Consider the following 12,791-nt stretch of genomic DNA (forward strand, 5'->3'; position numbering starts at 1 on the left):
TGAGGTGACCAGAAGGGTGGAACCGTTCTCCACAATGATGGAGGAAGGATGGGAGGGGTATGGAGTATGGGAGTGAGATAACGAGCTAGTGGTAGGGGTGGAGTGGAAGGAGGTGCTGCTGTATAGGGCAGCAGCAGGGTCAGGAAGAGCGGCGGTGGCCGTTGAGGATAGAGAGGGGAGCGCCGTTGAGAGGCCCAAGGCCGGGAAAGAAGAGGGCGCGGTGGCGCAAGGGGTCAACGCAGGCTGAGTGGCAGCGCAGAGCCACGACAAGGGGCAGTACCAGAGAGCGTGGAGTTGCCGACAGGGGAAGGGAGCAGTCCGGCTGCTGGAGAGGGCAGCAGGACCGCAGAAGCGCCGTGAAAGAGGGCGTTGGTGTGGAGGGTGTCTACGGGAAGGCCAGCGAGTTGGCTCGGTGTCGAGGAAGACGTCGTCATGCGAAGCACCGGCGGCGGCGGACAGAGGTCGTGGGCGGTGATGGGGCTGCACCGCGCAGGCATGCGCAAGGGAGTGGCCGCACTGGGTGGCGACGCAGAGCCACAGCAAGGGGCGGCACCAGGGATCGTGGGGTCGCCGGCAGGGGAAGGGAGCAGCCCGACTGCGAGAGAGGGTACCAGGAGCGTCGTGGAAGAGGGCGCTGGCGTGGAGGGCGTCTGCGGGAATGCCGACGAGTTGGCCCGGCGTCGAGGGAGACGCCGCCATGCGAAGCACCGGCGGCAGCAGACATAGGCCATGGTCGGTGATGGGGCTGCACCGCGCATGTGCGCGCTGGGGCGTGGCCACGCCGACGAGCGAGGGGGTGGGGCCACGCCAGCGAGGGAAGGAGAGAGCCTACGCAGGGCGCTTGAGGGACGTTGGCGAGGTCGACCACGGGCAGGGCGCGACCGACAGCTCACTTTGGCCGAGCAGGGACGATAGGAGCTTGAAGAAGACTCTGGGGGAGCGCAGACCTGAGGGTGCAGCCGCCGGTGGCCGTGCAGAGAGGTCGTGGAGGGCGTCGCGATTGGAGGCGCGGCCACCGGGGGGCGCGGCGTCGGGGGCGCAGCCGTCCAGCGGGAAGCACGCGCCGTCGTAGGGGAGGGGGCGTGACCGTCCGACGGGAAGGGGAGCGCGTCCGGCTGGGAGGCAATGCCGACGAGTAGGGGAGGGCGCGGCCGGCGGAGGGACTGTAGCAGCGCGGGGAGGCTTTGGGGTGGGAGGAAGGGGAGAAGAGAGAAAAAATCGGCTCTGGTACCAAGTTAGAGAATGGAAACCCTAACCCTAATCAGGGTTGAGAGTGTATATATATAGCTGAGTGTTGTGGGACAAGGCCCATTACAGGGGTGGTATACACAGTAACGTAAATAACACTTTAACACTAATCAATTAATATTATTTAGATCTTCTATTTTTGTCATTTGCAGGTCATGCTTGATTTTCAAGCAGCTGAGAGGCAAAGACTTGAGGAGCCGATTTTTTATGTTGGCCTGGCATGTCTATGTGCATTGGTATGTTCCTTTCTGCTTTTGGACCTTGACGAGATGTGAATATCCTGCCTTCCTTTATTGCTTATTATTTGATCCTTTTGTTGTATGTGGGTGCAGATTAACAATAACATGCATTGCTACGAACTTTCATCAGAGCTAAGTAGCAGTACATTGGAGGCGCTTCCACAAAACTATGCTGAACAGGTGCAAATCTGCGACAAAGCTTTTGCTCTTTATTACATGTCATTCTTTGAACCATGTTTTAACTTGTCAAGAGATGATTTCATGTTTTTTTAATCACATTGCTCAGTCATTCTTAAGTTTCTTCTCCATGAACTTGAAATATTACACATAGTATCAGGGCCAGGGTTCTATTTCCCAACAGTGTCAGATTTTTACTTGTCTCTGAAGCAAAAAAAAGGTCTCCTGGCAAGGTTCCGGAGAGGGAAACTTGTCTAGGCATACCCTTTTTAAGAGTACAGAGAGCGACCAGACTGTATGCATTAGCTATATCGGTTCTCTTTCTCTGTAGGAACCATTTTTTTTACTTTTATCTGGCGTGAAGAATAAAGTTTCCTGGCAAATGCCAGTAGATGGAAGCTGTCTTGACTTTAGTATTATTAAATCAAAATTTGGATGTAAAATTGTAAATATGTATTAGTCCTATGGGTGTAATTTTCAACTTTGACATGACCAACATGGAGGCATTCTTGTGGAGTGGTGGTTGGTCTAAAGAATACAGTTATGGTCGCTAGATCGGTGAGGGATTGGAGAGGGAATTCGATGGGCAGGAACGTCGGTCGGGGGCCTCTGCCCACGGCCGAGCAAGAGGAGGGTTTCTCCCTTCTAATTCTTGCCTGCTTTATTTCTCATCCATTGATTACACAAATAGACCGGCTGGCCGCCTCTATCTAGCTAGAGATCCTTATCTCCTAAAAACTCTCAACAAACTACTAATTGATAACCTTCCTAGATAATGTCAACTAATCTCCTAAATAATCTCAACTAATTTTCTAATCTTATCTCTAACTATCCTTATCTAATCGCACTTGGAGGGCCCATGGTTGCTACTGCCGCAGCCCCTCCGTGAACCTCCTTAGGCCCTGACACTACACCTCTCCTGGACAAGCAGCTCGTCCTCGAGCTGCAGCATGATGGGTGCTCAAAGACCGAGTCTATTTGACCCAAAACCAGACACCTAGAAGGCAAGCCTTTTACATCTCGACTTATCTTATTATTCCAAATCTATTTTTTTTGACCCCATAAGATAAGGCGGACACCCTCCGCGCATTGGACTTGCACGTGTGCAGCCACCTGGATCCCATGGACGCCATCTGGATGAAAGGAGAGCACATGGACGGGCACCTGGAGTAGGTCGCAACAATAACCAGCGGAGGCGCCCTCGTGGCGGCCTGTAGCGGAATGTGGTGTCGCTAAATAGTGCGCCCTTGCCGATGACGAGGGGAATGCCTTCCCTACCGCCGTTGTCGTAGAGTTGAAGTTCGTCGCCCGCGGGACACGTACCATGCTCACACTTAGAGGTAGCAGCCCGGTGCCGCTGCTGATGGCCGTCCCGACAAGGCGAGGTTGCGCCCCCGTGTGCCGAGGTCAACCGTCACCAAGGCTGCCTCGAGCATCTGCCGGCGCATGTCCCGCACTCTCCGTCGTGCAAGGAAGCCACGAGCAGCAGCTTGTATGCCCACAACCGCCGACGTCTGGAGCCATGCGGACAACGCCAGTTGGTGCTGCTCATGTTGCACTGCTACCTTGATTTGCAGCAGCCCTTGCTCAACCTTCTGGAGCGTGGCTTGCATCTTTGCGAGATCAGCCCTTATGTTGATCGACAAGTCACCCATCGATGGAGTTGGTGATTGCTGAGCCGTGGCTGCCCCGAGTGGCGTCGCCCATGGGGACGGAGACGCCGTCAACGAAGATGATGTGACGAAATTTGGCGTTGTCCCTAGAGATGGGCACGCCGGCGTCCAGGATGTGGTGACAAAATTGGCAGACGATGCTGCCCATGGAGATGGGGACGGCGGTTGCCAGGATGGCATGACGAAGGTGGCATACGGCGCAGTCCATGGAGATGGGGACGCCGGTTGCCAGGATGACGTCGCGAAATTAGCAGCAGAAGCCATGGGATCAGATCGAAACTCAAGCTAGCTGATACCAGATGTTATGGTCGCTAGATCGGTGAGGGATTGGAGAGGGGTATCGATAGGCAAGAACGTCGGCCGGGGGCCTCTGCCCACGACCGAGCAAGAGGAGAGTTTCTCCCTTCTAATTCTTGCCTGCTTTATTTTTCATCCATTGATTACATAAATAGGCCGACTGGCCGCCTCTATCTAGCTAGAGATCCTTATCTCCTAAAAACTCTCCTAAAAACTCTCAACAAACTACTAACTGATAACCTTCCTAGATAATCTCAACTAATCTCCTAGATAATCTCAACTAATCTTCTAATCTTATCTCTAACTATCCTTATCTAATCGCCATTGGAGGGCCCATGGTTGCTGCTGACGCAGCCCCTCTGTGGGCCTCTTAGGCCCTGACAAATACATTCTTGAATATCACCGTAATTGTACTCCCCTACCTAGCTAGAAAGCATCAGATGTGTGTTTCTTAGATCTAGCTCACAAAAAAATTTCTCGAACACATGGGAGATTTGTGTATCATATCATTAAAAGAAAGGTACAAAAAGAACACACACATACCACACCTAGGATTTTTTTGAGGGGAAAAGGCTGTAGGGGTGGCTGTAGGGAAAACCCCTACAGCGCGATTTTATTGAAACTTTTTGGAAATGGAAAAAAGCAGCCTAGCTTAAGAGAGGGGTTAAATCTCAGCATTTGCAACTTCAATATATCGTTGAAGCAGTGTCGCCAAGAAGAAAAAAAAGAAGCCTCATTCCTAAAGATGCAGTCATTCCTCTGCTTCCAAACCTCACTCTAAGCTGTTAGCAGGGCTAGACCCTTGGCTCCCGCCGAACTTCAGCAGCTGATCTCACTCCCAGCCATGATCAGGGAAGTAGCAAGGTTTGGAGGTTTTCCATTAAACACGCAATCATTCCTATGGCGCCATATTATCCGAGCGCCCAACACAATGAATGAATTGAGCCCTTTCTGGAGCTCCTTCCCAACTGAATTGATGGTTCTCCAATCATCAAAGACCAGATCAGTAGGTTGCGGGCAAAGAGTTGCAAGACCCATTCTCTGGAGAAGAAAGAATCAGAACTGCCTACTGAAAACACAGTTAACTAGGATATGGTTAATGGACTCATCCTCCTGTTCACAGAGAGGACAACAACTTGGTCGAGGAAGATTTTGTTTAGCCAAGCTATTAATTGTCCAACAACGATTATGGATCACCAGCCAAATGAAAAAGGCGCATTTAGGAGGGGGGCACGTCTTCCAAATGAGATCATAAGCGTCAAACTGCGTTGAGCCTAGGAAGATGGATTCGTAGGCCAATGTCGCTGAGTATTGCCCCGAGCTGGAAAGCCTCCAGAAATGCTTATCAGGGGTGCCAGGCTGCAAGTTGACCCCTAACAAGGTTTCCCAAAGTAGCATAATATCACTGATTACCTCCTGAGAAATAACACCTCGAATATCTTGGATCCATCTTGAATCTGTGAAAGCCTCCAGAACAGATCTTTTGTTCAGTATATGTTTTGGAACCATCAGAATAAGATTCGGAGCCAAGTCTTGCACACATCGCCCAGCCAGCCACCTGCCAGTCCAAAAAAGTGTAGAATTTCCATCTCCAATCTGAATACCCATAGCCATGGAGAATAACTTTTGAACCACTGAGTTTGCCTTTAACTGAAAACTTGTCCACTGTTTGTCAGGCTCTATTTTTTTCAGCCACAACCATCTAACACGGAGGGACCACTTGAGGTTTTGAAGGTCCGAAATGCCGAGCCCCCCAGTTCCTTTGGCCTTGCTACTTTTGGACATGCAATGAGACAGTGGCCTCCCTTCACATCTTTTCTCCCTCTCTAGAGATAACCCCTTCGGATTTTGTCTATAGCTTTAAAGATCCAGGATGGAAGATCTAGGGCCATCGCATGATAAATGATGGAAGAGGTGAGTGCAAACTGAACATGCACTGCCCTTCCCCACGAGTCATAAGATCCGCTCTCCAACCTGGCAAGAGATCAGCCAGTTTGTCGATGAGAGGTTGGAGTTGATCTCTAGTTAATTTTTTTAAGGCAAGTAGTAGACTGAGGTTGAACAGGAAACCCTCTAACTGACAAGGAAGTTGTTCTTGCAGAATACCAATATCTGTGGGGCCACACTGCATGGGGATAACTCTACTTTTCTGAATATTCGTCTTAAGGCCCGAAGCTTCCCCAAACAGATTAAGAATGCCCTTGACGAGATTAAGATTCATTGTAGTTGGCCTAAGGAAAAGCACCACATCATCAGCGTATAAAGAGAGGTGATGTTGGATGGAACAAGAAGACAGGGGCTGAAGTTGACCAACTTTAGCCACCTTGTCCACCAGCCGGTTTAGGGTGTCCACAATAATGAAGAGCTTGGGCGACAAAGGGTTCCCTTGTCTTAGGCCCCGCCAATGAGATATGAAGTTTCCAGGAGTACCATTTAGCAGCACTTGAGTAGAGGAAGTAGAGAGCAACCCACTGATCACATTCTCTCCAGACTATCCCGAAACCAATCTTCTCCAACACTTCAAGAAGAAAAGCCTAATAAACAGTGTCAAAAGCTTTTGAAATATCAAGCTTTAGGAGGAGCCATGGCTGCTTCTGTGCATGAAGAAACTTAGCTGTCTGCTGCACCATCATGAAGTTATCTTGGATGAACCTTCCCTTGATAAAAGCATTTTGGTTCTTAGAAACCAGATTCTCAAGATGATTACTCAACCGGTTGGCAAGAATCTTAGTCACAAGTTTGGCGAAGCTATGAACAAGACTAATGGGCCTGAAATCACACGCCCGATTAGCACCTTCTTTCTTATGCGGCAATGCAATGAAGACAGAGTTTAAAGGTCTGAAATTCCTAAAATCCCTCCTCCAAACCGCCGTGATGGCAGATATGATGTCATCTTTTATAATAGGCCAACACGTTTTATAAAACTTTCTGGTGAAACCCATGGGCCAGGAGCTTTGTCGCTTGGCAATGACTTTATAACATTGCAGACCTCCTCCTCCAAGATGGGAACATCTAAGGAGGTAAGATCATGCTGCTGAAAGCTCTATTTACAAGTCGTCCGACTAGTCGCGATTAATCGCGATTAGTCGGGCTGGTCGCCTAAAAGTGGTCGATTAGCCGGACGACTCGATTAGACTTTCTGGTCGTCCAGATCGTCGATTAAGCGTCCGATTAGAGGGTTTCTGGTCGTCCAGTCCAAGTGTGGGTAGGGTTTACTATTGAGCTTTATTATTTTTTCGGCCCATCTACAGTCACATAAACAGTGGCGTCGTCTAGTTCAACTGAAACCCTAGTCGTAACCCAAGCTCTGCCTGCGCCCCTGCCCGTCGTCCAGTGGTGGCTGTCCAGTCTCTAGTGCATTCACCGGTGACTCCTGCAGTTCAGCCGCGCCGGCTCCACATCCACTTCTGGCGTCTCCAAGACTCCAGGTCATCAGCGTCGTCTCCTGACCAGCACCAGTGACGAAGACGAACTGATGACTGACGAGATGAGCTCGTCATCTGAAAGTTGCTCCTGCTCCCCTCCTCCCCCTTTTCTATCATCACCGGCGTCGTCTCTAGTTCTTGCCTTCTTGGTTCTTACCATCACAGCACCAGTGCATTCTGCAGTCTCTAATTCTTGCCTTCTGCTCTAGGACCGATAAGTCGTCCTAATCTTCGCCCTAATCACGATTAGGCGCCTGGTCGGTCCTCTGGGACAACTAGCTGGTCGCCCGACTTGAAATCAGTGGCTGAAAGTTTAAGGAGTCTAGGTTGAGAGAGCAGTTCCTATCCTCCCGAGTGCCAATCAGATTTTTTTTACGAAGGAGCTCTGCCCCCTATTTCATTAAGAAATAGCAACCAAACGTTTCTTACAATGATGTCAAGAACGACAACAACCAGCAAGAAGCAACATTACAAAAGAGAAAAGCCTTATGCGCTATTCCCTATCTGAACAAAAGGTTTTCCAGATATGAGAAGGAAACCAACTAAAGGCACACAACTGAAGTCTAAACACGAAGACAACATAATCTTCAGGCCAAAAGGATGACACAGATCAGGATGACTGGAGTAGAACAAAAGAAGCCAAACTAGTTCAACAGAAAGACATTTCCTGCACGGTCGGCCCTCATTATTCTTCTGTCAACCAGAGCCCAAACGGAGGCGCGCCTGAAAACTTTTTTTCTCGAAAGCGTAGGAGAGCTACGCATCATATATATGAAGAAGAAAAAGGTCTAAAATAGACCAATACAAAAAAAACTGAAACAGTGGCCAAAACCAGCTCATGGCAGCCGAAAGCAACAAAACATAAAAACATCCAACATTATAGCTCAGAGAGACTAAATCCCTGGAATCGGAGCCATAAGAAGGGACAAACTCTTGGCCCCGGCTAGCTCCCAAAGCTCCTTTTCTTCTCTAGCCCTTCTGATAGCTGCATCCAGGTTTGGGGAAAGGTCGTCAAACACACAACTGTTTCTGTGGTTCCAAATAATCCAAAGCCCCAGAATAATTAAGGAGTTAAACCCTTTCTTGGCAATTCCATGCAGCTGATTGCTGCAACTTTTCCACCACTGTATGGTGTTTCCCTCTCCCATTTGAGGAGTGATACCCTCAAGATTAACCTGTCCAAGCAGCCTGTACCAAAAACTCCTAGCGAAAACACAACCTACACACTCTTCCCCAGGCCACTAAGCAGTGTCCTCCATTGATATTTCTCCTTCCTTGCCAGAGGAACCCTTTTCTAATCTTGTCAATGGCCTTGTATGCTCCCAAAGGCAAATCCACAGCCATGGCGAGATAGATGAGCCTTCCTGTTGTTAGAATACCCGATTAGGGTTTGGGGTTCTCCCCGTGTAATTACTGTCTCGCCCCTCTGTAATGGGCATGGCCCAGTTACTCAGTCTATTTAATAGATTGCCCAACCCCTGTTAGGGTTCGGTTTCCAATATGGTATAGAGCCAGTTTCTTTTTTTTTTTCTCTCCTTCTCACCCTCTCTCTCCCACCGGCCGTCGGGCGCCGGCTGCCCAACTCCGGCCGCCGCCCCCCCTCCCCTCCTCCCGCCGGCGAGCTCCTGCCCCTATGGACGCCGGCCACGTCTCCTACGCGGCCGCCGCCGCTGCGACGGCCCCTGGCGCGGGCCTGGCCGCCACCGCCGCCCCTGGCGCGGGCTTGGCTGCCGCCGCCGCCCTCGCCCCTAGCGCGGGCCTGGCCTCCACCGTCGCCCCCGGCGCGGGCCTGGCCGCCGCCACCGCCCCCGACTGCGCGAGCCCGTCCCTGCTCGCCCCCCTGGGCACGCCCACTTCCCTGGCCACCCACCTAGGCGCGCCCCCCTCTCTGGCAGCCGGCTGGGCCGCCTCCCTGGGTGCGGGCCCCACCCTGCACGGTGGCCTGGCCACCCCCATGGCCGCCGGACCTTCCCTGCCCAGCCTCAATGCCCCCCCGCAGCGAGCTCACCGGTGGAAGTGCTCCCTACATCGCTGGCCTCGGGCCCCTCCGCGATGCCACTCCTCTGGCCCTGCGCCGAGGCTCCCCGCCGGGGTTTCCCACCCTACCGGCACCCGCCGAGAACGGCATCGTTGCGTCCTCCACGCTCCCCACCACCAATCCCTTGCTCGTCGCCGCCCTCGCTACGATCCAGGCCGCCGTGGCTGCCTCGCGGGAGCGCGAGCGCACCACGTCCCTCGCCCTGGAGCAAGAGCGTGCCCTGGGCACCGCCTTGACCACCCAGATGGCCACCGCGCAGCGTCTTCTCCTAGGCCGCCCGTCGGTCACTCGTGAGGACCCCCCCCGGTGATCCCAGAGGCCATACCCGCATCTGGCCTCGATGTCGACCACATCTCCGCTCTCCATGCTCAAGCCGCTGGACTTCACAACATCCGGTCCCTCGTGTCCGTGGTGTTGGACCCGGCGTCCTCCCACTACCCCCGTTGGCGAGGACAGGTCCTTCTCACACTGCGGCGGTACGTCCTCACCGATCACGTCCTCGATGACCTCGACGCTCCGCCGATTCCCTCCTGGTGCCTCATGGACAGTGTTGTCCTCTCGTGGCTCCACGGCACTATCACTGTTGAGCTACAGGACATCATCCGCGACCAGGCGGACACGGCCCGTCAGGCGTGGCTCGCTCTCGAGGACCAGTTCCTTGGGAACCGAGACGCGCGAGCGCTCCACCTCGACGCCAGTTCCACCTATTCTCTCAGGGGGACCTCTCTGTGGGAGAGTACTGCCGCCAGATGAAGGGCATGGCGGACTCCCTCCGTGACCTCGGCGAGCCTGTTGCTGACCGGACCTTGGTGTTGAACCTTCTGCGTGGCCTCAGCCCTCGTTATGGCCACTTGAAGGCTCTCATCAAGAGGACTGTCCCCTTTCCCACGTTCCATGCTGTGAGGAACGAGCTTCTCCTCGAGGAGCTCACCATGGCGTCTGAGGCCCCTGCTCCGGCCCCAGCGCTCTACAGCACTCCTCCCGGCAGTCAGGCGCCTTCCGGGGGCCAGGCCACCCGTCCTCCGTCGTCCGGGACTTCCACCGTCCCCTCGGCTCCTCGTCAACCTTCCACCACTGACGGCGGTCGTCGCTCCCGCAAGGGCGGCCGCGGTGGTGGCGGGTCCTCCCGTGGTGGTCCCTCCGGCCGGGGTGGTGGCCAGGCGTGGCCATCGTTCTACAACCCCTGGACCGGGACCATCGCCATGTGGTCGGGCCAGGCACCACGTGCCTCCCGTCCCCCGGCGCCGGCTCTCCTGACTGCGCCTCCCTACGGTGCGCCTCCGACGCCTCCCTATGGCGTGTCCGCTATGCCTCCACCTCAGCCTCAGGCTCCGCACCAGCTCCTGCCCCCGGGGACCCCCACCTCGACGACTTGGTCTCCGCTGGTTGGAGGCTGGGACAACGCCTCCCTCGCCGCAGCCTTAGCACCATGGCAATGACCCCTCCTTCCTCCGACTGGGTGATCGACTCTGGTGCCTCCTACCACACCACTCCCACTGCAGGCACCCTCTCTCGCTCCCATCCCCTTATTTCTTCCCATCCCTGCTCGATCGTCGTTGGCAACGGTTCCACTCTGCCAGTCACCTCAGTAGGTGCCTCGGTTCTACCTAGACCGTTCTACCTCAACGACGTTCTCGTAGCCCCTCACATCACTCATAATCTTCTTTCTGTTCGTCGGTTCACCACCGACAACTCCTATTCCGTTGAGTTTGACCCCTCCGATTTTCTGTGAAGGATCTGGCCACCAGGACTCCACTCGCCCGCTATGACAGCTCGGGGCCCCTCTACACGCTTCGGCCTTCCACCACCGGAGCGTCTCCGCCTCCTGTCCTGGTCTCCACCACCTCCTCCACCACTTGGCATCGTCGTCTCGGACATCCAGGACCTGACATCATGACCAAGATTACTAGTAGCCTAGATCTTTCATGTCGTAGGGGACATTTTGAGGGCCTTTGTCATGCTTGTCAGTCAGGCCGACATACTCGTCTCCCATTTCCTACTTCTTCTTCTCGGGCTGAGCAGGCTTTTGACCTGATTCATTGTGATCTCTGGACCTCCCCTGTACTCAGTCTTTCTGGTTACAAATACTATTTGGTGATTTTGGACGATTTTTCCCATTTTCTCTGGACTTTCCCGCTTCAGTTGAAGTCTGACACATTCCCCACCCTCACACAATTCTTTGCCTGGGTATCCACCCAGTTTCGTCGCCCGGTCCGTGCCCTGCAGTGCGACAATGGCCGCGAGTTCGACAACAACGCCTCTCGTTCTTTCTTCCTCACTCACGGCGTCCAGTTGCGTCTCTCGTGCCCCTACACCTCTGCTCAGAACGGCCAGGCCGAGCGCATGATTCGCACCACCACCAACATGATCCACTGCCTTCTCTTTCAGGCGTCTCTCCCTGCCACCTACTGGGCAGAGGCCCTTCATACCGCCACGCATCTCCTCAACCATCTTCCCTCGAAGGCGGTGAGCCACCCTACACCTCACTTCGACCTGTACGGCACAACCCCTTCCTACGACCACCTGCGCGTGTTCGGCAGTGCCTACTACCCTAACACTTCCGCTACCGCCCCTCACAAGCTTTCTCCTCGCTCCACTCACTGCCTCTTCCTCGGCTACTCCCCTGACCACAAGGGGTATCGGTGTCTGGACCTCACCTCCCACTGCATCATCATCTCTCGTCACGTCGTCTTCGACGAAGATGTGTTTCCCCTTGCAGGCTCCACCCCACCCACCGATCTCGACTCACTCCTCGAGTCCGATCCGGTTCCCCCCACCCCCGACGCCCCGCCTTGCGCCGTTACCTGTACCTCGTGCGACCACGACGCCATCGCTCGCGCCCATTCCCGCGCCACACGCGGCCCCGTCGACCCCGCTTGTGCCCCGCGCGGCCACGTCGGTCACGCCTGCGCCACGCGCGGCCTCGTCGATCATGCCTGCATCACGCGCGGCCCCGATGACCACGCCTGCGCCATGCATGGCCCCGTCGCCCCTGCCTGCGCCACGCGTGGCCCCGTCGACCCCGGCTCGCTTCGCCGACCCCGCGCTCGTCTACCACCATCGCGGCCACGTCGCTACCTCGGCGCCTGCTGACTCGGGCCCGCCGACGAGCGCGGCCCGCTTTGCCGACCCCGTCGTCGTCTATCACCGCCACGAGCCAGCCATACCCGCCACTCCCGACGTTCCGGCGGTCCGCTCCGAGCCGTCAGTGTACCACCCGGTCGCCATCCACCGTAACCTCGGGTACGTCCACCCGATGGTGACTCGGCGCGCCACTGGCGTTCTTCGCCCCGTCGACCGGCTGATCCTGGCAGCTGATATGACTTGCAATCCACCGGATGCATCCCCCGTGCCCTCCTCCGTTCGCACTGCCCTCGCCGACCCACATTGGCGTCGTGCTATGGAGGAGGAGTACGCGACCCTCTTGGCCAACCACACCTAGGACCTGGTGCCGTGTCCACCAGGCACCAACGTGGTCACTGGCAAGTGGCTATTTCGCCACAAGCTGACCTCGGATGGCTCCCTCGACCGCTACAAGGCCCGTTGGGTCCTTCGGGGCTTCACCCAGCGCCCCAGAGTAGACTACGACGAGACCTTCAGCCCCGTCATCAAATTCGCCACTGTCCACGCCGTCCTCTCCCTCGCCCTCTCCCTCGACTGGGCGATCCATCAGCTCGACGTCAAGAATGCCTTC

The 12,791-nt window shown here is 54.9% G+C and overlaps 1 protein-coding gene across 4 annotated transcripts in view; it reads left to right on the forward strand.

Annotated features, from left to right (window-relative positions):
- LOC100276416 (exocyst complex component SEC6) overlaps positions 1-12,791 on the forward strand; it is a 94,360-nt gene that overhangs the window by 60,702 nt on the left and 20,867 nt on the right. For 2 of the 4 annotated variants that reach the window (XM_020552753.2, XM_020552754.2), the window contains exons 16-17: positions 1,377-1,484; positions 1,581-1,667. In XM_020552753.2, the coding sequence (XP_020408342.1) occupies positions 1,377-1,484; positions 1,581-1,667 (195 nt within the window). The remainder of the gene's footprint in view (positions 1-1,376; positions 1,485-1,580; positions 1,668-12,791) is intronic. The other 2 variants (XM_008681084.3, XM_008681085.3) reach the window with 1 other exon arrangement.

Source organism: Zea mays, chromosome 4 (genome assembly GCF_902167145.1).
Source record: "Zea mays cultivar B73 chromosome 4, Zm-B73-REFERENCE-NAM-5.0, whole genome shotgun sequence".
Taxonomy (NCBI): domain Eukaryota; kingdom Viridiplantae; phylum Streptophyta; class Magnoliopsida; order Poales; family Poaceae; genus Zea; species Zea mays.